We start from the raw sequence: 27,765 nt of genomic DNA on the forward strand, positions 1-27,765 counted from the left end.
GCAGGGTTTCCCTCAGGACTAACCCATCTTTTATGCCCAAGGTGGTGTCTAGTGTGGCTTTAGATCAGTCCATTCATTTGTTAACTTTTTCCCCTAATCCTCCGAATAAAGGGGAAAAGGATACTGCATTCCCTGCACAGGCAGCCTAGATTCTTTTTGGACAGGACTAAGCCTCTCAGAAAATTAGATCAGCTTTTAGTTTTGCTGCAGGAGCAGAGGGCAAGGCCATTTCAAAGCAAACCATTTCTAAATGGATAGCACACTGCATCCATTTCTGCTACAAGCACCATGGAAAACCTACCCCACAGGGGCTAAAACACATTCCACTAGGGCTGCATCTACCTTTACTGCATTTTTCAGGAGGGTCCCTACCAGGGACATCCTGGAAGCTGCAACCTGGGGTTCTGTACACTTTCACCAAGCATTACCATTTGCCTATCTTTCTAAATCCAGAGCTGGATTTGCCACAGCAGTCTTACAGGGCCCGATTACCAGCCCTAAGGCTTAACTACCTCCACCCTTCCTTAAGCTTTGGGAAGCAACCCAAATGTGATGACTGCAACAGTGAAACATAAACCTAGTACAGTTGTGTACACTTAACATAAATATAGATGTTCGAGTGTATTCACTGTTGCAGATGTTAATCGTGTTACCCTGCTGCAGTCATCACACTTGCCGTCAGGCGGTCCCACAGTCTGTCCGAGTTCCAAAGTCTTGGTCCGGCGTCGGTTGCTGTCGCTTCTTCCCTGACGTCAGTGTGCCAGGCGTATGAGGCATCCGACACCATTTTCTTCAGTCTTTCTTGCCGTGCGGTGCCCGAAGCAGAAGCAGTTAGCTAGTGCCGGTCGGCCGACACTTGAGATTTTTGAATCGAATTTCAGTCCAAAGTCTTCAATAAAGCTAAGTACCCCGTTGGGGAACCTTTTCTTACCTCAGTCCGATGTCAGAAAAAGTTAACAATTGCATTTCTTGTGGGAAGCAAGTACCTCATAAGGACTTCCATTCTTATTGTATTCCTTGCCTAGGCCACGACGTCACAGGTTGTCGGTTTTGTGCTAGGTTTAATAAATGAACTATCAAACGCCGTTTTGACTTCGCACATTACTTTGGTATTTTAATTATATCATGCCGTCGGAGCAGCCGACCAGCATGCATAAAAAACGCAAGGATAAGGACAGGCAGTCTAGGAACAAGCCAGACTCCGAGGCCTCTGCTGGGCCTGTCGCCTATTCTCCGGTTTTCAGTGAGGCGCCTACGCAGCCCCTGACTACCGCAGAATTTGAACCCCAGACAGCTGCGGAGTGTACTAAGCCATCGCAGCCATCTTCATTAGGCCCTTCCGACACTGGAGCAGGAGGAGATTCCGGTGCAGTAGAAACACTTTCAGTTGCAGAAGTTGTCTTCAGACCGACTACACTCACCATTAAATCTTATGCTAAGCTTAAAACTCAAAACCAAAAAAGACTATATCAGTCTACAGTTCAAGGCCCCATGCCTAAGAAACAGATGCTTAAGATGGCTGAAGATTTGATTACCCTAATCAGGGGTTCCCATCCCCCTCCAGATAAGACCAAGACAAGAGGAAGGATTATGCTTCCTCTGACCAGGTTTCAATTTCCTCAGATTCTTCTGAGGAACAGGATTACACTTTTCCCCCTTATGAAGACTGATGCTGAAGACACTATTCCCTCAGCATCTCCCCTTGAAGACTACTCCTTTGGGGAAACTTTACATACCATGAGGGAACATTTCCACTGGGAAGGCCAGGACTACTCTGATTCTAAGAAAAGGCTGAGTTCCTTTTACTACCCCAGCACAGACCACTTGCTATCCCTCCAGTTTTAGACATTGTGGATGATGTTTACTTGGAGTCTAGTCTAAATCCAGACTCTCTACCTCCTGCTCCAGCCAAACCAGACGGGTACTACAGAGTACCTGACTCTCACAAATTCCTTTATAAAAGCCCTCTGGCTGACCCAGAAACAATTTCCCAGGGTCCCAAAGGGGCTAAAGCTTCTATGGCTAAAAATCCTGTTCCCACTGAAAGGGTTTCCAGAGCCCTAGATAGATGGGAAAAGAAGATAATACACTTCAGCTACTCTGGCTATGAGAGCATTAAATTGTCAGTTTCACATGCTGAAATATCAGCAATTCCTAATGTCTCAAAACAAAAAAAATGAGCACACATTCTGAACAGTCTGAATTCAAGGAAATGCAGGATCTGTTGCATGCAGCTGAACAGGTGGGCAAACATACTTTACAATGTGGATTTGATTCATTGGAAGCTTCCCGTAGAGCAGCTGTTACTGGGTCTGTCATACGTAGACATGCTTGGTTAAAAGAACAAACCTTACCTGATCATGTTAAAGCAAAATTATTGGATGCACCTTTACAGCAGGATGCATTTGGTGTCAAAGCAGAAGAGGTTTTAAAGAAAATGGAGGATAAGGCAAAGTCTATGCAGACAGTCAAGGATTTTTTTACAGGTAAAACCCCCTCATTTCAGCAGAAATTGGCCAACAAAAAAATGGTCCTTTCCAGCTTCTGACAGATCACAGAGGGAAAATGCAGACGCCCAAGGGGCAGAGGTCCGTCACAAGGCTCTTACAAACCTCGCCAATGGGATACTGCTACCCAGAAAGGAGAAGACAGGCCCCAAGCTAGCAGAAGACAAACACAATTCAATCCTCAAACTACCAAGCAAATCTCTCTTGGCAGCTCCCTTGGGAGGAAAATTAGCACTTTTTGCAGACAACTGGCACATAATCACAAAAGACAAATGGGTCCTAAACATTCTCACAAGGATACAGATTCCACTTTCATACCTTGCCAAGGATAAAAGGAATGCCAAACCTGCCACCAAATCAATGGGCAGAGGCACAAAAACAAATTACAGCTCTCATGGACATGAGCCATTCAACGGGTACCTACACAGGAGCAAGGACAAGGATTTTACTCAAGACGCTTTCTAGTCCCAAGAAAAGACAAAGCATGGAGACCCATTCTGGATCTTTCATTTCTGAACACCTATCTACAAGTACCAAAATTAAAGATGCTAACACTACAGCTTCTTCCCATGCTGGGCAAGAATGCTTGGCTAGTAACTCTTTTCAAGGAGGCATACCTGCATGTCCCTATCAGACAAAATTGCAGAAGATACCTTCGCTTCATTGCAGGTTCAACCCATTATCAATTCTCTGCACTGCCCTTTGGCTTATTTACTGCGCCCAGGGTCTTCACAAAATGCCTGGCACCAGTAATTGCATACTGCAGACAGAGGAATTCAAATATACCCATACCTTACCTGGACGACTGCCTTATTCAAGCAGAAATTAAGGACATTCTTTTAAAGCATCTGGCATTTGTCAAACAGCTAAGTTGCCTAGGGTACACAGTAAATGAAATCAAAACTAGTGCCCTCACAAAACAATATTTCTGGGTGCCAGCTTTGAATACAACGGACCAGATGGCTTATCTCACGCCAGACAGCCAACAGCTGACTCAATACTTCAATAAAAATGCAAACAAAGACCCAACTCCTTGCGAGAAAAATTCTGCAGGCCTTGGGATTCATGGCATCTTGCATACTACTACCATTTGCAAAATTGCTTGAGGAAATTACAATGGTACCTGAAAAGTGTATGGACTCAGCACAGCCACAGCTTGGAAACAAAGATACCACTCATTCCCTGCCTTCAACAGGAGTTGCTATGGTGGGCACAGGCATGTCACCTCAACAAGGGTCAGCCTTTTACCTTACCCACAGCCAGGCAAACTGACAGATGCATCGGACTATGCCTGGGGAGCACACATGGCAGGACAGTGCATTCAGGGCAAATGGACTACAGATCAAAGGCATCTGCAAATCAATCAAAAAGAAATGCTAGCAGTACAGAATGCCCTAACAGCTTTCAAGGACCTCTTACACCCAGGACAACTAATAAAGATGGACAATACCACAGTAATGTGGTACATAAGCAAGGGGGCACACATTCCTACCCTCTATGCAGGCAAGCAATGACCTTGTGGAACACAGCACTCTTACCAGGTTCAATTACAAGCACAATTCCTGCCAGGAAAGAAACACATTGGCAGACGACCTAAGCAGAAACATCATGGATCCCCACGAGTGGAAACTAGATCCACAAGTATTTTCAATAACTCAAAAATGGGGACGCCCAGACATCTGTTTGCCAACCCCCAAAACTACCAACTTCAAAAATTTTGCACAAGGACATTCCATCCACAAGCTTGGAAAGTGGACGCCCTCTCATTCAGTTGGAAAACATTAACAGTGTACGCCTTTCCTCCACTGCCTCTTATAGCAAAGGTACTGCTGAAAGTCAAATTAGAGAGGCCACAAATGATATTCATTGCACCAGACTGGCCACGCCAGCACTGGTATCCAATTCTAAGGAACATGGCCCACGGCCCCCCATGGATTTTACCACAAATTCCTCACCTGCTCACCCAGCGAGACAATCTGATTCTACACAGCCAGCTCAATACTTTAAACCTGGCTGCATGGCAAATTACTATAACAACCAGCCAACACCTCTATCCAAAACTGTTATGGATGTCATTCTGGAGGCCAGGAGGCCCAGCACCAGGAAAACCTATTCAGACAAATGGAAAAGATTTTACGCCTGGAAAGGCCAAAATCCCCTTGATCCAAACATTCCTCAGATTCTGCAATATTTAACGGAGATGTTGCACAAAGGGCTTTCCTTTTAATCTATTAAGATCCACGCTTCAGCAATTTCAGCTCATTACTACACAGATCCTCCTTTATTCTCTCATCCACTCCTAAGACAGTACCTCAGAGGGGCTAAGAACACAAGACCGCCCAGGAGAGCAACACCTACTTGGGATCTCAACTTTGTTCAGGAAAAGCTTACACTGCTGCCCTTTGAACCAGCTTTTTCAGCTGATTTAAAATTTCTTTTATGGAAAAACTGCTCTGCTACTAGCAATAATTTCAGCTAGACGAGTCTCAGAGCTACAGGCACTAATGGCAGTGGAGCCTTTCCTCATTTTTCATCAAGACAGTCTCTCTACGAACTAACCCTTCCTTTATGCCAAAGGTGGTATCCAGTGTGGCCCTAAACCAAATCATTCCTTTGCCCACCTTTTTCCCCAAGTCCCCAGAACAAAGGAGAGACTCCTGCACTTGGACATTCACAGGCAATTACGTTACTACTTGGATAAAACTAAGGCTTTCAGAAAATCTGACCAGCTCTTTGTAACCTATGCTGCAGGATCAAAAGGAAAAGCTATCTCAAAACAGAATTTCAAAATGAATAGGACATTGCATACGTTTCTGCTACACGCATCATGGGAAGCTGGTACTTGCTAACATTAGGTCCCACTCCACCAGGGCTACAGCTACATCAACAGCCTTTCTCAGGGGGGTGCCAACCCAAGGATGTTCTGGAAGCTGCAACTTGGAGTTCAGTGCACACCTTCACCAAACACTATCACTTGCCTGTATATTCTAAGACTAGATCTGGTTTTGCCACTGCAGTTTTGCAGGGCCTACTAGCTTCCAACCCTTAGCTTTGGGATTCAACCCAAGTGTGATGACTGCAGCAGGGTAACACGATGAACATAGTACAGTTTTGTACCTACCTTAAATGTAGATGTTCGCGTGTTCACCCTGGTGCAGTCCAGGTTACCCTCTCTCCATCCCCTCTGAACTAGCTGGACTTCTCTTCCCCTCTATCCTGTACAACCTCTGTGGTGTATTTGCTTGTGCCTGAAGGTATTGTTTTATTTTTATATGTACTTTTTTATATAGCAATATATATATAGCCTACCTATTGGGGGCACCTGACATCTGGGGCAAGAAAAACTGAAGAAAATGGCGTCTGATGCCTCTTGTATTCCCCTGGCGCACTGACGTCAGGGAAGAAGCGATGGCAACTGACACCGGACCAAGACTTTGGAACTCGGGCCGACTGCGGGACCGTGTGACGGCAGGATAACCCAAGTGTGATGACTGCAGCAGGGTGAACACTCTAACATCTACATTTATGGTAGTTACAAAACTGTACTTTCTGCTTACCCTCCCTGCAGCCCCCTGACGACTTTGCTTTTAACTTTCCTTTTTGGTTTGGCATATCTTATACCATGTGTATTTGCTTTTTGCTGGGTGTGTTCCACACCATATAATTGCTTCCCATTTTGGGAGCACCTGACATCTGGGGCAAGAAACTGATGTAATGGCATCTGCTGCATGTTTTATACCCCTGAGGTCATGGAAGAAGCAATAGCATCCGATGCAAAAATCCCAATTCAGGCCGGCTGAGGGCTACCTGCAGGCAGATAACCCGAATGTGATGACTGCAACGGTGAATACTCAACATCTACATTTATGGTAAGTGTACACAACTGTACTTTGAGATCTGTGTGCAGACGTCACATTTAAGGTCCCTGATTTATGGCCCTAAGTGCGACATCCCACGCACCAACAACCAGGCTTAAAGCTTTTGTATAGGAGCCAATGTGCGGGTCGCCTGAGGGGGGAGTATCTCACAGTAGGAGTACTGCAACATGGATGAGAGAGGTCTATGGGTTATAAGATTTTACACAGCTATTTTTTTGCCTTTTGAAGATCCAGTGTCTTGGCTTTTAGCACTCCATTGTTCCAAAATCTCATTTCAGTGGTCAATGGAGTCTGTACTTTGGTGTGGTATCGACTGGTGCTTAATCAGATTACTGCCGGTCTTTCAACTTGCAGAGCCTTGCTATAAACCCATGTTTACTAGCAGCTTGGAATTAACCTTTGGAAAAGAGAATTCAGATGGCTTCCTTTTTTTGAAGTGCTTTTCTCAGTCTGCTAAAGGGTTTGCAAACTGCCTCACTTGTCAAAAGAATGGGCAGCGTCAGGCCCCTCAACATGTTTTTCAATCTGCAATGTCAGTGGCTACCACAGAAGCTTTTTCTGGGAACTTTATCAACTTGGTGTCTTTTAGAAATGGCCACCAGGGCTAAAATGCATACTTTTCAGACACTAGAATCTTGACTTCATCAGTAGCAGGACTGTTTAAGCTCGTCCTTCCCACAGAGACAGCTATTGCTCGTTTAAGCACGTAATCATACTGTAGCAGGGACGCACGTAGCTCAGTTCTGTTTAGTCTAAGTGTGTAAGTAGGGATGAAAGACTCCTATTTAGTCAGGAGCATGGCAGTATGTAAGGCAGCTCTACATGAAAATGGTTAAGTATTTCTTTAGGAGCTTCCTGGAGCAGGTGTCCCAGCAGTTTACTGGACAATTTCTGACAGATGAAATGGTATATGCTGTTTATAGTGGCTTTACAGACAAGTTATAGGAGAGGACATTTTGCCCATGAGATGGGTTACTTTTTAGCTTGTACTACTTCTGCCATGTTGAGCTGTACAAGGGTAGTCCATTCTGCAGATAAAGCATTGAACAGGCAGGAGATGTCTGCCCATAGCTTGCCACAGATGAGTGAACTACTTTCCACTAGGTTTAATGTAGGATAAGTTTAGATTTCCCTCATAATTATGCCTTAATGAAAATGTGACACTTGTTTTTGACTTAAGGGATCGTGTACAGTCACATGAATTTAGCAATTGTTTATTTCTTTTAGGATGAAAATGATGATGACGACGATTGGAATCCTTGCAAAGCAGCTGGTGTGTGTCTTATGCTGTTGGCTACCTGCTGTGAGGATGATATTGTTCCACATGTGTTACCGTTCATTAAAGAACACATCAAAAACTTAGACTGGAGGTACAGAGATGCAGCTGTTATGTGTTTCGGATCAATTCTTGAAGGACCAGATCAAAACCAGCTGAAACCACTTGTTGTTCAGGTAAACAGTGCCTGTGTTGTGTAGTAACTGTTAGTGCATTTCAGTCTTGGTGCAAGATTAGGTGTGCTTCCTGATCACTTGTTTCTAGAGTGTTTGTTGGTTGGGGCACCTATTAGGCTGTACACAGCTTTGTTTCTGAGCTAAGCTGCAATGTTTTAACTGCAGACTAGAAGAAGCAGTAATACCTGTTTCCATTTGTCTTGAATAAGGTAATTGAGCAATATGAAATTACCTCTAGATACTGTAGGCATTTATGCAGGGTACCATGCTGAACAAACTTGCTGTTAACCCGGTTTCCCTACACCATGCATTTTTGAAGGCTGCTGTAGTATTTTTCATGAGAACGTGTCCAAAAATGGATCTTTTTTTCCTGCAGTGTGTTGCTGTGTAAAGTTGTAGCTGTTGTGTAAACTTGTAGCTGCTGTAGTCTAATGTGATTTTTTTTTCCCCTCAAAACCGACAGCTGCTTGTGATCTTAAACTCAGATTGCAACACTGACCCTTCAACCTGATTTCGGAGCCTAGACCTTCCCTATGGAAAGACTGGCATTTTCTTACTTGAGAAGCTTCCACCTATGTAGTATGTAGACTATATCTGTTCTTGCAGTCTTTATTGAATGATGCTTCCAAAGAGCACGAGTGTCAGTTTGAATTTGAGTCAAGTACCATGTTGAGGGCCTAAGTTTTATATATACACGTTCATTGTGACAGGATTGCAGATTGTACTGATTTGGCCTCCAGAAACACTCGAGTATGTTGAGATGTCCAATTTTAGTCTAATATTTTCCTTAAGGACTTGCTGCATTCTGCCCAGGGAAGTATGTAGCAAACTACACTTCACACTGGTTAATTTGAAGACTGAAAAGGCAGGAAACCTTCCAAGCAAAGGTCAAAAAGCCTTGTGGCATTACCAATATTCCCATGCCTGCAAACCTGCAACAGCTGGTTGTGGAAGGCCAGCCAAAATAGAAAATGCTCATAGACAGGACAAGGATATTCTGGTACTTTCAAGCCTAGCTGATACCTTTGTCTTCACAAACTTGTTGTCCTCAGACCTGATCTGCCAACAACTGACTTCATTGGCTAGGGGCTCTGTCTCTCTTCAGAAGGCACTCTTGCCTTTGGCTGCTGGTATGTCCCACCAGCGTTAAGAACAAGCCTTGTGCTGTTCCTGTGATGCCGGCTTTCTGCTGTTTGGTTATCAGAAGGGAACTGCTGTTATCTCCTGTCATGGAATTAGGTCTAACCTTGGTCTTAGACTGGTGCGTCTAGGATTCTGATGTAGAATACTGCAACATTGGAATAGGACATGTTGGTTTACCCTTCTCTCCAATTGTACTGGCCAGGATTCCAAAGATTTTCAGTCCTTCTAGGTGTGTTGGATGTGTGACGTGGCTGTTAGAATGTGGGCCATTAAAGTGACATCTGCATGCACCAGCCCTCAACCTTTCAGCCCACAGTCATACAGCAGGCGCTCCTGCTTCTTGTGGACATTGGATCGTAAGTCTAAGTACCCTGTTGGATTCATTCAATCCTACTTTGTTATAGCCTGTTAATGTCTAGTAAGGGCAAGTGTGGTTGGCAGATACCCCACAGACACGCATGACTAGTCTCTCTTGTCTAGGCAGGGAACACTACCATGAGAACTGCTCAATTTGCAGTTTTTGTCCCGAAGACCTTATGCCATAATTTACAATCCCTAAACCTGTACTTAAAAAAAATCAATGCTTGAAACAGCGCTAGGAATGGAGGCCATGCCAGACGCCCTGTCCGAACGACCTATGAAGGGCAAGTCCTTGCGCCCTACTTCTGCTGTGCCTCTGTCTGCCGTACCCAAGTCTGTAGCAGACATTAGCTTTACTGAGGATCCGGCGATAGATATAGCAGGTACCTCTGAGAGAGCCGCAAAATCTTGAGTGGATGACACGTCCAGAGAAGATTTACTGGCACCTTCTCGACACTTGGGGCAACCAGCTTTTGGTCTGTTAACCAGACGCCACCTCTGCTCTACCAATCAGTGATCCTAGGCCTATTCCTAGCCAAATTCCGCCTAGGCCTTTGAAGAAAAGACAAGGCACCTTATCCCTACCTGTGAAAGCATACCAGATTGGCAGGCCTTCAGCCAGAGCTTATTCAGTGCTTTTTATGGTCCTGAGGCCTACAGCAAAACCCTCTGCCACTGCTTCTCTCCTTAGGCCCAGACCTCCTACCCAGGAAAGAAGAGTAGAGCAGCTTGAGGAGGGATTGTCAGACTCCTTTGAAGATTTTCTTTCCTACTCCCAGATTTCATCTCCCTTGGGATATGGTTCTCCTGTGGATGGCTCTGTTGAACCTGACTACCCTGTAGAGAATCTTACATTTGGGTAAACTATTAATAAAATGAAAGACCACTTTAAGTGGCAGTCTTTGGGTGTCTTTTCAGAAAAAGTTTAATGACCTTGTCCAAATGGACAGTCAGTCCTGGTATTCCTCCCATCCAACTTGCTTTTCTGGATGCTTTTGCCTCTGCCTCCACTAGCCCGGGTTGCCAACCTCCGGCTCCCTGGAGAGGTATAAAGCTCCATAGATGGGAGAAATTTCTCCTTAAATGCCCCCTGCTGACCCAGCCACCATTTGCATCTCTATGCACAGGGCCTCCAAACTGCTGCCTGCTCTTAAAAAATTATAGTCCAGCCATAGTCTCATTTAGAGCTACAAACCATCAAACATATGACCCATTTCTCTTTGGCTCTCCTGGACAAAGTCTGTAAAGAGTTGGACATCCCTGACTGCAGCGAAAGCCTCTGCTGTCTTCCCTGATCGCTCTTATCTCAAGTGAATCCACTCCCTGAGGTGTAGCTTTGATGCAGCTGAAGCCTCAGTCAGATCAGCTGCATCAGCTTCAGTACTAAGAAGAATACTTATGGCTACGACTACAGCCTCTCCCAGAGGATTTCAGGGCCAAATTCCTGGATGCACCTTTGGACCATTCAGCACTTTTTGGTGAAAGTGATTTTTTTTAAATCTTTACAACAGAAAGGTAAAGAATTACAGGACTTGAAACTTATCTTGGTATCACCTGTTCCCAAGTTCCAGAGGAACTACCTGTCCAAAACCCAATTTTATCAGGAAATTCTCCGGGCATGTTCCTTGGTCTAGAGGACCTGCTAAAAGACTGCCTCTTTTGTCTAGGCCATCTCTAGCTTCCAGCCAAAGGCCTCCCTTTCCTTATAGGGCAGGTAGTGTCTGCCTCCCAAAATTTCAGACCCCCCCTTCTACCAGTTTCACTCTCCCTGCTTGGTCACTCATCACAGACAAATGGGTCCTGTCCATTCTACAGGATGGCTACTTCATGTCCTGGATCATGCCTCCATCAAGAATGGGCATCCCACAGCCCCCACCTAGTCAAATATTCCTCCATCAGGTGCTACAAACCATACTGTTTCAGGGCACCATAGAGCTAGTTTCGGCACAAGCAAAAATAAAGTTTCTATTCCATAATCATTTTGGTACCCAGAAAGGAAGGACCATGGAGGCCAATTCTAGACTTCTGTCGCCACAACCCCTTCCTGAAGGTCTCTACTTTCTGGGTTCTCTACCCACTCTTTCTGCTCATACTTCCCCAAGAGTTCATTGTAACCCGGGACATAAAGGATGCTTACCTTCATATACCTATAAAGCCCTCCTTCAGGAAATACTGGAGGTTCTTGGTGGGCCCATATCACTTTCACTTCTGTGTTTTGCCCTTTGGGCTTTCTACTGCACCCAGGGTATTCACAAAATTCCTCTGGTCATTTCCTACTGCAGGGAAAAGAGAAGTCAGATATTCCCTTATCTAGACGACCTAGTCCAGGTGAAAGACAGGGAAACTCTTCTAAACCATTCCCAGGTCCTTCTGGTTATCCTCCAGTCTCTGGGGTTCTTGATCAATTTGCCAGTCCCACCTCATTTCTACCACAGGATAGTCTTCCTGGGCTGCAGAATCGGAACAGATCTCATGAAGGCCTTTCTTCCAGCAGAGAAGGTGGTATCCCTTTCAGGACCATCTAAATTCTGCTATACAATCAACAGAACTGACTGCAAGGCAATTTCTAATCCCAATGTTGCCCCTAGCAAGGATGCACATGAGGAAACTTCACTGGTACCTCCGGTTGGTGTGGACCCAACACTTCCACCCACTGGAGTTTATGATCCTGTCGCTCCCCTGTCTACGTCGGGAGCTGAGATGGTGGGTTACCTAGGTCTGCCTCTATCGCCCTCTCCCTCACAAACCACGTACACAGATGCCTTGGACCTGGGCTGGGGAGCAACTTTGGAGATGAAGGTTCAAGGTTTGTGGACAATTGGACAAGACCACATAAACGAGAGAAATGAGGGCCATTTTGGCTCTACAGGCCTTCCAGCCATACATGGAGCAATGCCCTCTAAAGATATTCACATACCACAGTCCTGTGGTGTCTCAGCGAGCAGGGAGGGACCAAATCCTGCCTTCTATGCAGACTAGTTCTGCAGGTATGGAAACTGGCTACCACACAAGGGATCACCCTCCGGGCAGCCTACATCCCATCCTTGCACAACAACCAGGCAGGTTACCTAAACAGAACCACCTTAAACAACCACAAATGGATGCTGCAAAGAAGTTTTCCTGACAATGGTTCACAAGTGGGGTATTTCAGAAATGGGCCTGTTTGCCTTACCCATAAATGGGTAGCGTCCTGGCTACTGCACCAGGACCCCAGACCCTAAGGTATTAACAGATGCCTTTTCCATGAGCTGGAAGGGGAAATTCCTGTATGCATTTCCCCCTTCCCACTGATGCAAAGGGTCCTGCTGAGAATTCAGCAGGACTCGCCCAGAATCTTGTTGGTGACCCCCTACTGGCCAAGACAGCAGTGGTTACCTCTTCAGGTCCACCAAAGGGGGGGTAACTTTTGGTAATTGCCCTTGGACAGGTGATAACACAGAACAAGGGGACTTGGATACACCCACTGTGGAGATACTTGCACCGCACCCTGTGGTTAATAGGATTCTCATCCCATTCAGACACACATACAACAAGGACATGCTCACTGTCCTGCAGGAGGCCAGCAAACCTAACGTAAGGAAATACTATTTCTCTAAATGGAAAAGGTTTTCCATTTGGTGTCGCAATACAGTTGGACCCGCTGGAAAGTGTGAACTTGTGCAGACACGGCTGTCATACTAGTCTTTGAAAGCACATTTGTCTGCTATCTCTGCCTGCCTTCTTCTGGAGCCTCCCTGCTAAACTGTTCCTGAAAGGGTACTGCACTTGAGACCACCCAGGAAACCCTCCCCGCCACAATGGGACCTTAACTGTATATTAGAAAAACTTTCATTAGCCCCCTTTGAACCAGCTGACAAAGCTCTCATAAAATTTTGCACATGGAAAACTGTTCTTGTAGCCCTGACCTCAGCCCGAAGGGTCTCAGAATTGCAAGCCCTCATGGCTAACACTTTATCTTCCACCTGGACAGGGTGACTCGGGGCTAACCAGTCATTCACTCCCAAAGTAGTGAATGACCCATCATTGAACCAAGCCATCCACTTGCCTGCCTACCTTACCTAATCTGCAGGGGGATAGTGAGATTAGTTCATTCCATAGATGTCCACAGACAACTAAGGTTTTTGTCTTTATAAAACCAATCCCTTTAGGAAATATGACCAACTGTCCCCTTCCATCCTAGAGCCCTAATTAAAGCTTTGAGCAAACAGACTATTTCGGCCTGGATTTCCAGGACCATTTCCTTCTGCTACCTACACCATGGAAAGACCTTACAGGGCAATGTCAAAACCAAGTCCACCAGAGCAGTCGCCTCTTCTGGAGCATTTTTCAAGGGGCTAGACACTGCCATTTTTGAGGCAGCCACTTAGTCCTCGGTGAACACCTTTACAAAACGCCTACAAATTAGACCATATCTCCTGAGCTAGGGCAGGGTTTGCAAGGGCTGTCCTGTTGGGATTCCTGGAAATCTCATCCAGGCCAGCCTCCAATCCTCAGTGAGCTTTGGCACTCACCCACATGTAGAATGCTGCAACATTTGAATAGGACAAAGTTTTTAAAATCTTACTATAATCATAGATGTCCTTCTCTTCCATGTTGCAGTATTCCTTCGCTCCCACTTTCTCATCTTCTCAGACTACACTTGCTCTCCTGGGTGACAATGGACAGGCTATGCCCTACAGGACTGGCTCAGACTGGGTCCCCTCTGGTTCTGAGGACTGGTGTGTGCTGAAGTCACTTATGGCCCACATTCCAGCCACCATGTCAGATGTCTGGCACACCTATAGGGACTGAATCTTTGGAAATCTGGCCGGTACAGCTGGAAAGGAAGAAAGATAAACCCACATGTAGATTACTGCAACATCGAAGAGAAGGACATGTATGGTTATAAGATTTTACACTTTCTGTACTGAGGCATCCCTTTTACCCAGACAGCTATCTAATTAGGACTGTTCCTGTCACACACTGCATTGGGTTACACTGGTCCAGGTTCAATTTTGATCTGTGCAGCCAGACAGCAGCTGTCGGGAGTAATATGTTGAGGATGACTTGCATCACTTCAGTGGTATTCTGATGCAGAGGACCTGGACTGCAGCTCACAGCTTTCCTTTCTGTTCACCTAGTGAAAGTGCACAGGGATGGTTGGCAGAGGGCTTTTAATTTGACTGTCCTTCTGTTCATATGCTGCTGTATTCATGACATCAGGGAGTTTGCTCCTGTGGACTTGCACACATTTGACCATTATACAAAAGTTTAATGCTACTGCTAGGGTGTGTGCGATGTCCTACGCCTCTTCTCTGATGTCTGTTGTAAATGGGACGTCTGCTATAAATTGGATGTCAGCACCCATACTGCTCTCTACTTTTTTTGCCACTTGTGACTACCAGCTCTGTTACTTTATCGGAAGAAGCATTTTTCTAATTTAACTCTAGCAAAGTACCCCATAGCAGTTTTCTAATTTTTTCTTGCTACTTGTTTGGGTTTCATGTTTGGTAGGAAGGGCAAGTGTAGGTGTGGACTGCAATTTCCACAGAAATTCGCATGAGCTCTCTCCTGCCTGGGCTGAGAACACTACCGTACCAAGTGTAGTATTTGTCGGTTCTTGGTCACTAAAATCCTTAGAAGCTATCTTGCCTCTTTAAATCTTTACCTTGAGAACCAAAGACTGAAATGCCTTACTGCGCGTATGGACCCGATGTCAGAACCCTCAGAAGAGCCCCCAGTTAAGAAGGCTAAGAGCAGGCCTGAATCAAGTGCTGTGCCCTCCACTCCAACCGTACCTCTTGAGGCCAGTGGAGGCCCGGAGTCCGAACCAGAGTTTTCAGTGCCAGAGTCCGAACCAGTCTCTCCAGTGCCTCCTTTGGCAAAAGTCCAGGAGGAAACTAACATTGCCAGAGGTCCCGTCCCAGAAAGGAAGTCTGGTGTCTGTCAGGTGCTGAAGGGGGGAACCTATGCTCTTTATTTCTGAGACCGCATGGGGTTTCCCAGATTATAGTCCCAGAGGACATTGAATCAGATGTCATGGAGTGCAGGCTGGGTTAGGCCCTGCTACCCTGCACCTTTTTTCTCAACAGTCTCCTCCGGAATCTCATAGGAAGATGAAACAGAAGTCTAAGCATATTTCCCAACCTCAGCCTTCTCAGAGTATTGAACAGCCCCAGATTGTCAGGCCTTTACCCAAGGCCTGCTCAGCGTTTTCTTGTCATTGCATCAGGACTCAACCCTTGCAGCCTCCACTCCCAAGGGGACAATCCCTGATTATCCCTCTGCAGGTTAGGATTTTTCAGAGTATGAATCCCTCCCCTACTCACAAATTGCCTCTCCCCTGGGGTATGTATCCCCAGAGTCCAGTGGCACCTATTCCCCAGGCGAGGGTTTCACCTTTGCGACCATCACTAAGATGCAAGATTTCTTTAAATGGGATAGCAGTTAAGTCACTGACTCAGATACGGAGTTACTCCAGTTGGAGTCTCCTAACCTTTCTTTGTCTCCTGTACACTCTGCTTTTCTGGATGCTTTCATGGCTGCTTCCAGAAAACTTGATTTCACAGCACCCAAGCGTCCAGATTTTAAATGGTGCCTGAGGCTGCAACCTTTCTTTACAAGTCTCCTGCTGCAGATCTAGCAGTCATTTCTGTAATCATGGACAAGACTTAAGTTGCTCTCCTCTACTTCTCTTCTGCCCTCTCCTGCTGTCGGAGTAGGATGATGGAACGCCTGGGAAAGGTTTACAGTTCTGTCACCCTGGCGGTTAGAGCTACCAATTACCAGATTCATATGGCTAAATATACCCTGGCCCTCATAGTAGACATAACTAACCAATTGGAAGAACTCCGATTCACCTGCTAAAGGCAAAGATCCCTTCCCTCCTTAGCTCTTTCTCACAGGTCACCTAAACATTCTATCAAGTGCAGTTACAATAGTGTGAGGCAGTCATCAGGAGCTACTTATGGCTGAGAATGCAACCTCTCCCTGATATCCAATCCAAACTCCTTGATGTACCTCTGGGCAACAGTCACCTGTTAGGTGCAGCAGCTGCTGAGTGTTTTGACTGCCTTCAAGCCAAAGGGCGGGAACTGCAGGAACTCAACATATCTTTGTCTCTCCAGTACCTAGTTTCCAGAGGAATTATCCTATGAAAACCTATTTTATGGCAACTTCTGGCAAGAGACTGGCAAAAACACTGAAAGGAATATAGGAAACTGGAACACCTCAGGTCTGCCTGTCACCCCCCATTTAAACGGCCCTTTCAGGGAAAACCTGATTTTCTGACCACCAGTCTCCTTCCAACACTCCCCTATCCTTCTCCCTCCCCACTTGGAAGCAGGTTACCCAGGACTAATGGGTCCTCTCAATCATAAAACAGAGATACTTAATGTTTTGGGAGGCCAGACCCACCCCCACAAGGCATCCCTCGACCACCCCAAGATCAAATGCATCTTTTCCCTCCAATCCTGCAGGAACTTATTCAAGGAACCATTCAGGAGGTTCCCACCTTGGCAAGAAAAAGGGTTTTATTCAAGACTTTCTGGTCCCCAGAAAGGAAGGCCCCTGGAGACCTGTCCTGGACCTCTTCCCCCCTCAACAGCTTCCTCAGTTCCCTCCTTCAGGATTCTCACCCTCCTACCCCGATTCTTCCTCAGGCCTTTAGTGTCATTGGACATGAAAGATGCCTGTTTACACATATCCATTCACCCACTCTTCAGTATGTACCTCTGCTTCAGTGGACTCTGCACACCAACAGTTCTGTGCTTTACCCTTTGGGCTTTATACAGCACCAAGGGTATTTACCAAATGTTTGGCCTCAGTGGTAGCATTCGCCAGAACAAAGGGAATACAGCTTTTCCCTTAAACTGCATTCTGATCCAGGCTCTTTCAGGTCCCCCAGCTCAAACACTTGAGCTGCACCATATTCCTGCTTTCAGACTGAAGATTTACCCTAAACCTCAAGTCCTCCCTGATACCCTCCCAAGATCAGGTGTTCCTTGGGTGTCGAATTCTGACTAAGGAAATGATGGCTTACCTACCTCCAGACAAAATTGTGATGGTCTCCACTTATTTCGAGGGAATTCTTCTAAAAGCTAATTCGGCCAGTGAATTACTCAGGATCCTAGGATTTATGGCCTTAACTATCCCCATGGCCCACCTGGTGAGGCGTCACATGAAGTTCCAGTGGTTTCCAAGTTAAGTTTGGAAACTGCACTTGCACCCACTGGGTTGCATGCTCCCCATGCTGCCGTGCCTGACCAGTGAACTGAAATGGGGATCTCCCAGATTCTGAAGAATCCTGGGCTTCCCCCTTCAAACCCATACCGCCCAACCAGGATTGTTTCACAGATTGCTCAGACGCAGGCTGGGTTGCAACCCTAGGAACCTGAAGAGCGAGCACATGGACCCACTCCCAAAAGAAGCATATCAATACTAAGGAAATGAGAGCCCTGATATTGGTCTTAGAAATTTTCCAGGATTGTCTTCTACCAGGCCCTCCTGAGGTGAAACACAAAAACAATACAATGGTGTTGTGGTACATCATATTGGGGGGGGGGGTACCTCCTGTGCAGACTAGCACTGCTGACCTGGGAACTCGTGTTGGTGAAACAGATCCTTCAAGCAGTTTACATCCCATCTGTAAAAAATGTGATGGCAGATTCCTTGAGCAGGGCCATGACAGTCGCAGAAATTAATGCTGAACAGGGATGTTTCTGGACCAGGTCCATCGATGGGATATTCCAGATGTGGATCTCTTCACCTCCCCCATGAACAGACAGCTCCCATCCTTCTACTCCAGAGTACCTCACCCAGAGATTTGGAAGGTGGATGCTATACATCCCCCTGAAAGGGGATATACGCCTATGCATTCCCCCTTCCCTCTTGTACAGAGTCCTGCTGAAAATTCAGGAGGAGCAGCCTCAAGTCTTGTCTTGCTGGTGACTCCCTACTGGCCAAGGCAGCTCTGGCTCCCTTTCACCTAGCCATGGGCAATCACCACAAGTTACCCCACCAGATGGACTTGCTCCCACAGGACAAGGGAACACTCCTACACCCCAATGTCCACCCTGAACCTTGTACTGTGGATGATGGAGCACTGATTCTCTTCAGACGCCTATAATCAGAGGATGTGATCCAGGTTCTGCAGGAGGTCAGAGAACCAAATACTAGACAGTACTACCTATCACAATGGAATAGTTTTTCATTATGGTGTCTAAGAAAATAACCAACCACAGAGTTGAGCCTCCAGTGGTCTTGTCTTATCTGTGTGACCTTATGAAGTCTGTATCATCTTTTCTCCATTAAGATAGATCTCTGCCATCTCTGCATGTCTGCCTTTAGGATCTCTTAGCTTCCAGCTTAGAAGTCAAACTTTGAGAGGAGCACTTCATCTGAGACCCCTGAGGAAACCCATTCCTCCCCCTTGGGACCTTAACTTTGTACTGGAGAAATTGACACTGCCACCTTTCGAACCAGCCAAAGACCACTCCAACACTACTTGGAAGACTAATCCTTCTGGTGGCTATCACATCAGCCATAATAGTTTCGGAACTGCAGACCCCCTTTCGCTGCCTTCCACAAGGACAGGGTATGCTTGTGCACCAACCCTGCTTTCATGCCAAACGTGGTCAATGAATTGTCTTTTAAATCAAACCGTAAATCTGCAAACCTTTTTTCCTTCTCCCCAGAACAAAGCAGAGAGGATACTTTGTTCACTAGATGTCCATAGACAGCTCTGGTGTTACTTGCCAAAACCATATCCCTTATCAAATCTGACTGGCTTTTCCTACCACCCAAGAGCCCTGGGTCAACCTGTTTCCAAGCAAACTTTATCCTCTTGGATAGCTAAAATTATTTCATGCTGTTGCACTAATCATGGTAAGTCCCTATCAGCCCCTGTTGGGGCTCACTCACCAGAGCATTGTCATCCTCTGGGGATTTCCTTTAAAGGACTAGATGCAACTGCTATTCTTGAACAGCTACTTGGTCCTCTGTTTACACCTTCACTAGGCAGTACAAGCTGGACTTGATTTCTCAGACCAGGGCAGGATTTGCCAGAGCCACCTTAAATGTGTTTGTGGAAGGTGCTTCTGGTCAGTCTCCCCTTCCTTAGGACAGGATATTTTGCACGCTCCCTGATGTCATGAATACAGCAGCATATAGAAGAGGAGATCTAAGATTATGGCAAGATGTCCTTATTCCTGTGTTGCAGTATTCTTAGTGTGGGATTCTCCACTTCAGGTGACCTTAAGTCTGTTCCTATACAAAAGCCAAGCCTGGTTGCTGCAGGTGTGTGGGACGTCGTATGTAGGGCCGTAACCAGGGACATTAAATGTGATGTCTCCATGCACAGACCCCAGAACTTTCCAGCCACAGACTGCTGCATTGATAACTTTTTAGAAGTCTTAGAGTAAAGAAGCAAAGTACCCCGTTGGGAAATTTTTTGTTTCTTTTGTTTGAGCTTGGTTAGCTGCAGTTGTAAGTTGGCTGATGTCTGTTAAGAAGGTCAAATGCCATTGCAGGCATCAGTGCATAAAGATACGGACGGCCATTATGTCTTTTGTCTAAGGAAGAAAACACTACTATACTGCTTGTTTCATTTGCCAAGCTTTAGTTCCGAAGACCCTTCATAGCCATCTGGCCACCCTTAACTTGTATTTAGAGAACCATCGACTCAAACTTGCTCTCATGGTGGATCCCGATCAGCCATTCCGACTGAACCACCATGGATAATGGCCAACATTTCCAGGCCTACCTCTGTTGCCTCCAGCATCTGATGTCCCTCCAGCTTCCGATCTAGGGGTTGGACGTCCGATTGAACTCTGTACTTCAGCTCGCACTGAGGAAGCCACTTCAGAAGCATCTTGCCTGCTGATAGCACAGACTGTCCCTACTGATGTCTAGGGGGAAACAGTTGGACGACCTGAGATGCCAGTACCTGAAGTCCAGGCTGCAGAACTTGGGCTTCTCCCAGATCTAGGCCTTCTAGGAGAAACAAAAAACGTACACCTTACTCAAACCCCTAAGAGTCCCAGACTGGCAATTTGCCAACTCTTTGCAGGCCTTTATAGCTGTTGGGCGCCCCCACTTCTTCCCCCTACACTTCCAGTGCTTAGTCCTAGGCCTGCCTCTGCCACTTCTCCTTGGGTAGTAAGCAAGGGGAGAGAGGAGGATTTAAAACCTTGCTAATCTTCTGAGTCTTTTCCTTATCCCTCACAAATTGCTTTCCCTCTTGAATACTACTCCCCAGATGAGGACTCCATGGAAGGGGACTACCCACCAGAGGATATCACCTTTGGGGAAACTATTGCAAAGATGAAAGAATACTTCAAATGGGACACTACCCAGAGGAGGTGCTTTCCACTCGAAGTGGAGTCACCCTCCCCATCAGCCATCCCACCTCTTGCCTGCCTATCTAGATGGTTTCACCTTTGCATTTAATCCAGACTCTCAACCGCTTGCTCCTAAGGGACTGGGCTGGTTCTACAAAGTGCCTAATCAAAAATTCGTAAGCCTCCCCTGGCAAGACCCTGCAGTAATAGCTGTCTCTTCTGACGAGCAATCTAGACTGATTCATCTCTTCTGCCCACTGATAAGGACAGCAAAAGCATGGACAGATGGGGGGGGGGTTGTACTGCACCTTCACCCTGGCCTTCCAAGCTGTCAGTTACGAAACACATGATAAAATATGCTATGGACCTAGTTTCACAAGCCTTCAATCTCTTGGCTGCCACCCCTGACTGCCCTACCAAAATTGAGATGGCATCTAAATTGTCCCTGGCTTCTCAGGTAGCCAGACATTCCATTAGGTGCAGAAAATTAAGGAGTTTCAGGACATCAAACATTTGCTTATGTCTTCTGTTCCTAAATACTACAGTATGTATGCTGCAAAGACTTGTCAGGAGAACTTCCTCTGGCACCCTGTCTACCAGCCTGCCTCCCCTTTTGGAAAACCATCACATCAGACCCCTGGGTACTGACCATCATTCAAAATGGATTTCCTTTCTTGGAAAGTAAAATCCATCCCCTTTCCCTCTAAAATCAAATCCACCTCATCCCTCACATTCTACTAGACCTCAAGATTAGGAACTGTAGTAAAATCCTTTTCCTTCCTGCCTTGGAGGGGACAGGTTCTAAAGACTTGGTGGCATGCAGAAAAGATGGGCCTTGGAGACAAATACTAGATTTATCCTTCTAAACAGATTCCTAAAAGTACCATCATTCAGGATGCTATCCCTTCAAACTCTTCTCCCTTTAATCCCAGGACTACATGGCCACTCTAGATCTAAAGGAGGCTGAAGTTCATCGTGTTTCACTATTGCAGTCATGACTGTAGGGTTCTCCCCTGCCGGCAGGCAGTCCTCGGTCGGCCAGAATCCCAAAGTCTGGGACCGGCGTTGACCCATGCTCCCTGACGTCAGAGCGCCAGGAGTATAAAGCTGACAGCCGACGCCATGTTCTCCAGTCTTTCTTGCTGTGCGGTGATAGCAGTTCGCAAGTGCCGGTCGGCTGACTCCTGACAATTTTTTCTGATCAAACTTCAGTCCGAAGACTTTCTTCTCCTACTCAAAGTTAAGTACCCCGTTGGGGAAACTTTTTTCTTGCTCCAGTCCGATGTCAGAAAATGTTAATTGTATTTCTTGTGGGAAGCAAATACCTCAAGGATTTTCATTCTTACTGTATTCCTTGCTTAGGCTCTGACCACGACGTAGCTAGTTGTCGGTTTTGTGCTAGATTTAATCAACGTACTATTAAACGAAGGTACGATTTTGCTTTTCATTACTTTGGTAGGCGTTTTAATTACAAAATGTCGTCTGATACGGTTCTGGCTACCGGAGTTCACAAACGACGCAAGGACAAAGACAGGCCTCCGAGGTCCAAATCGGACTTTATCGCACAAGCGGAGCCAGCTTCAGGTTCGGCCGTCGTCAGTGAGGCGGTTTTGCAGCCCCTGTCGGCCATTTCGGAACAGACAGCCGAAACGGACTCCCACGAGGAGCCAACTAGGCCTTTGAATATTTCAGTTGGACCTTCGGACAATGCTCCTTCGGATGGGTCCGAAGCCGCTGTGCAGGTACCGGCTTCCGAAGGGGTTTTCAGGCCTACTCAGCTTCTTATAAAGGCAAAGCCAAAAACAAAGGCAAAGACTCCTTCCAAATCAGACTGCAACCCAGGCCTCTTCTGATCCGGCTCCCAAGTCTCAAACAGTTACTTAAAATGGCGGAGGACTTACTATGATTAGGGGTTCACATCCCCCTCCAGACAAAAGGCCAAGGCAGGAAGTTTATTATGACTCCTCTGATCAAGCTTCTGATTCTTCTGTTTCTTCTTCTGACCAGGAATATTCTTTTCCTCCTTATGAGGATTCTGATGCTGAGAATCCATTCCTTCAGCTTCTCCCCCTGAGGATTTCTCTTTTGGGGAAACTTTGCATGAAATGAGGGAGCATTTTCACTGGGAAGGACAGGAGTACACAGAATCTAAGAAAAGACTAAGGGATTTTCTTCTTCCCCCAACATAGGCCCCTGGCTATTCCTCCTATTTTGGATATTGTGGATGATGCTTTTTCGGAGGCTAACTTAACTCCTGACTCTCTTCCTCCAGCTCCTGTTAAGCCAGATAGATACTATAGGGTTCCTGATTCCCACCAGTTTTTATTCAAGAACCCTACTGCTGACCCTGAAACCATTTCTCAGGGTCCTAAGGGTGTTAAGGCCTCTTCTGCTAAAAACCCCATTCCCACTGAGAAGGATTCTAGATCTTTAGAAAGATGGGGCAAGAGGGTGTACACTTCTGCTACTTTATCTATTAGGGCTTTAAACTGCCAGTTTCATATGCTGAAATACCAGCAATTTCTCCTATCTGTTTTAAAGCAGAAGCTGACTTCCATTTCTGCCTGTGCAGAGGATAAGGAACTACATGACTTATTGCATGCCACTGAACAAGTTGGGAAGCATGGTTTACACTGTGGATTTGATTCCTTGGAAGCTGCTTGTAGGGCTGCTGCCTCTGGCACAGTAATTAGAAGGCATGCATGGTTAAAGGAACAAAATTTGCCAGATCAGGTAAAGGCTAAATTATTGGATGCTCCTGTTCAGCATAATGTTTTGGATCTAAAGCTGAAGATGTGATTAAAAAGATGGAGGATAAGGCAATGCCCATGCAAACAGTTGAAGATTTCTTACAAGTACAGCCACCCAGATTTAGCAGGAATTTGCCTACAAAAAATTGGTCCTTTCCCAGTTCAGACAGGCCTCAGAGGGGTAGATATAGACGCCCCCGAGGTAGGCCTCAAGCGCAAACCTCTTGTAGACCAAGACAGTGGACTGCTTCCACCCCTAGGGGAGGAGAAGACAGGTCGCAAGCTCATAGAAAACAGACTCAATGACTCCCTCTGTTGGGCTGCAGGAACCTCTTGCCTGGAGGCCCCTCTCGGAGGAAAACTCATCTAAATTGGACTCGTATAACCCAAGACAAGTGGGTTCTGGATGTGGTTTCAAGAGGTTACAAATGCCATTTTCATACCCCACCAAGGCCAAGCGGATGATCATACGCATCTGACTAAATATGCTCTGGACTTGGTCTCTCAAGCCTCTTCCATGCTGGCCACACTCCCTGACTGCCCCATTAAGGCTGACATCTCCAACAAACTTTCTCTGGTTACACAAGTGGCCAGACACTATTAGATGCAGCTATGATACTGCAGAAGCATCTGCTCCTTCTGCAGCATCTGCCTCAGTCCTCTGAGATATTCCTGGTTGAGACTTCAAAATCTCCCGGAAGGCTTTAAGTCAAAGATCTTGGATGCCCCCCTGGACCACAGTCTGCAGACCTTTTTAAGAATCTGCAAGGAAAAAGTAAATAATTGCAGGACATAAAACATTTATTGGTGTCCTCCATTCCCAGGTACTACAGAAACTATCCAGTTAAAGCCACCTTTGTAAGGCGAAACCCAGGCCAGGCAGGTACTTCCTCTTCCACATCCAGAAGAGGTACTAGAAGACCCACCACAGACCCTGCAATCCCACATCCTCAACATAGGCAGCCTTTTCAGGACAGAGGAGCCCCCAACAATGCGTGACTGCCTTGCCCCCTACCACTCCCAGCACACCTTTTCCCACTGCCTCTGCTTCAGGGAGACCATAACCTTTGATAAATGGGTACTATCCATAATGCAAAAGATATTTCCTCTCCTGGAAAGAAACCCATAAGAGGCATCCCTTTCCCTCCAGGAAACCAACAGAATCTCCTTCTACGTGTTCTGACAGACCTGCTGAAGCTGGGTATCAGAGTCCATCCCCTCAGGACAGGAAGAAAGTTTCTATTCCCACGTCTTCCTCTTTTGCAAGAAAGAGTGCCCTTGGAGAGCCATCTTAGACCTCCTGAAATCTTCAGGTGCCCACCTTCAAAATGCTGTCATTTCCAACTCTGCTTCCCCTCATACCAGCCAAGGCCTTCATGGCCACCTTGGACATAAAGGAGTCCTACCTACACACACCCATCAGAACTTCTCAGCATATTTCTGCATTTCTCTTGGCCCTCTCATTTCCAATTTTCTGCTTTGCACTTTGGTTTGTCCACTGTGGCACCCCCCCCCCCCCATGTTAAAATGCCCAACCCCAGCCATTGCTTTCAGCAGAACTCGGGGAATTCAAATTTACCCGTATCTGGACGACGTCCCAATACTGGCAGAGTCCAAAGATACCTTCTCAAATTTGCACTTCACCATGTACCTTCTACAAAATCTAGGGTTTACCCTCAACCTTCCAAACTCCTTGAATCCAGACCAGGACACGATTTCTGGGTTACAGAATCCGAACAGACAGAATGAAGGCCTTTCTTCCACAAGACAAGGTTTTATCCCTGACCGCCAACTTCAGAGAGCTGCTACAGACAGGCAACTGCAAGGCAATTCCTTTGACTCCTGGGCTTAATGGCAGCAACTATACCTATGATCCTACTATCCAGAATGCGTATGCGTAAGCTACAGTGGTACCTCAAAAACATTTGGTCCCAGCAAAAGAATCATTTGGAGCAAGTAATCCCCCTCCTTCCTTGAATAAGACAGCTGGTGGATCCAACAAGTCCAGCTAAACCCGGGGCTTTCACTCCAGCCCATCACCATAGCCCAGGTAATGCATACAGATGCCTCAGATTCAGGATGGGGAGCAGCATTGGCATCTTACAAGGTTCAAGCAACCCGGCACCCTTCCTTGAGGGTCAAACACATCAATGTGAAGGAAATCACAGCAGTCTTAGCTCTAAAACCTTTACCCCTCTGCTTATACCAGGGTTTTTCACATAGTAACAGACACCACTGTAATGTGGTACCTCAGCAAACAAGGACAAAGGCATATCAACTGTGCAGACTAACCCTTCTGATATGGGGTCTAGCCTCTCGCCACTTGTCCCTGTAAGCAACTTACATTCCCTCACAAGACAACAAGCAAGCAGATCTAAGCAGGACATCCTCTCCACAACATGAATGGCTGCTGGACAGGACTGTTAGTCTACCAGTGGGGCATTCCTCAAATAGACCTGTTCTCCCCCCCCCCCCCCCCCCCCGACTGATTCAGAAAGTCATCCTGAAAATCAGGAGACTAACCAAAAATCTTGCGACTCCCTACTGGCCAAGGCAGCATTGTTTCCCCCTACTTTGCAATCTAGCCAAGGGCAATCACTAAATGTTGCCCTACAAGGTGGACCTCCTGACAAGAAAATAACTCCTCCACCCACACTTTCAGATGTTTACCTGACAGTGTGGCGGCTGAAAAAAAAAAAATGTTGATCCCATTTGTACACCACTACTCAAGAGGACATGCTATCAGTCCTGAGGGAGGCCAGGAAACCTACAACAAAAAAATCATAGCTAGCTAAAGGGCAAGATTTACTAAGTGGTGTCTAGACAAGGGAAAGGACCCTTGCATTGCAGACCCCCCCCCCAGTTCGTTATGTTTGTCCACTGATTAAATTGGACTTTCCTATTCAGTGAAAGTACACCTTTGTGCAATATCAGCCTGCTTGCCTCTTGACCCTCCCTTGCTAGCCAGGCACGATGTAAGACTCTTCCTTAAAGGGGTGTTGCACATTAGACCTCCAAATAAGCCTATTCCTCCACCCTGTACCTTGACTTCATCCTGGAAAAACTTACCAAATACCCATTCGAACCTGCTGGGACAGTTTCCCTTCAGACGTGTACATGAAAAACAGTCCTGGTGGCCATCACCTCAGCCAGAAGGGTTTCAGAGCTACAAGTCCTTAATGGCTTGCCTACCCTAGTCTGTGTTCCACAAAGACTGGGTAACCCTAAGAACTAACCCCTCCTTTATGCCCAAGGTAGTAAACGATTTGTTAAACCAATCTATCCACCTTCTCACTTCCCCTCTCCCACCAATGAAGGGGAGAGTGTACTTCACTCCCTGGATGTACGCAGACGACTAAGATTTTACCTAAAAACAAAATCCATTAGGAAATCTAAACTTTCTCATTCCGTCCCAGAGCATTGGGCAAGGCGGTCTCCAAACCATCGCATGTTGGATCAGAAAAGCCATGTCTTTGCTACTCCCACCGTGGGAAAAATCCCCCAGTGGGAATAAAAGCTCATTCCACCAGGGTAATGGCTGCCTCCAAAGCTTTCTTTAAAGGTCTGGACACGTCTTCCATTATGGAAGCAGCCACTTTGTCCACTGTCCATACTTTCACCAAACACTACAAGATAGACCAGGTCTCTAGCATGTGCTTGCTTCACCAGGGCAATCCTACAGGGCTTTGTATAATCTTCTGCATCCGCCACACTTTCATCTAAGTAAGCTGGGGTACTCTTTCACAAAAAGAATACTGCGACATAGGAAAAGGACATAGAATAGTTGTGTAAAATCTTACTATAACCTTAGATGTCCTCTTTCATGTTGCAGTAGTCCCCCCCCCCCCCCATAATCCCCTCATTATTCTCCTTTCATCCCAGCATGTCCCTAGGTCCTAATACTTGGCACCTTTCACCCTGGACCAGTCAGTACTGCAGAAGGACCCCAGGGTCCCATACCAGACTCCACTGGCACCTCTTCCTGCTGGGCATTCTCTTTTTGCTGAGCTTCAAGTTCTGAAGATTGTGCATGCAGACGTCATATTTAAGGTTCCTGGTTTATGGCCTTAGTGACTTCCTACACAGCTGCAAAAGCCAAGCTGAAGCTTTTATATAGGAGCTGACGTACGAGTCGCCTGAGGGCAGGAAATCCCACAAGAATACTGCAACATGGAAGAGGACATCTATGGTTTATGGTAAGATTTTACACAACTATTCTTTCTCAACCTCCAGGCTCCCGTAGGGTTGACTGCCTTTACAAAGTGCCTCAGTCAGAGAAATTCTTAATTAAATGTCCCCCAACTGATTCAGCTACTATCTCTGCATCAGCAGATAAGGCTTCCAAGCTCCTTCCTAC

At 46.3% G+C, this 27,765-nt stretch overlaps 1 protein-coding gene across 1 annotated transcript in view; it reads left to right on the top strand.

Moving 5' to 3' along the window:
* Positions 1-27,765, top strand: part of KPNB1 (karyopherin subunit beta 1) — a 2,271,876-nt gene that overhangs the window by 992,461 nt on the left and 1,251,650 nt on the right. Inside the window, exon 10 of the mRNA XM_044055271.1 lies at positions 7,613-7,837. Within this exon, the coding sequence (XP_043911206.1) occupies positions 7,613-7,837 (225 nt within the window). The remainder of the gene's footprint in view (positions 1-7,612; positions 7,838-27,765) is intronic.

Source organism: Protopterus annectens, chromosome 13.part0, assembly GCF_019279795.1.
Source record: "Protopterus annectens isolate FY-2018-M chromosome 13.part0, PAN1.0, whole genome shotgun sequence".
Lineage (NCBI taxonomy): Eukaryota > Metazoa > Chordata > Ceratodontiformes > Protopteridae > Protopterus > Protopterus annectens.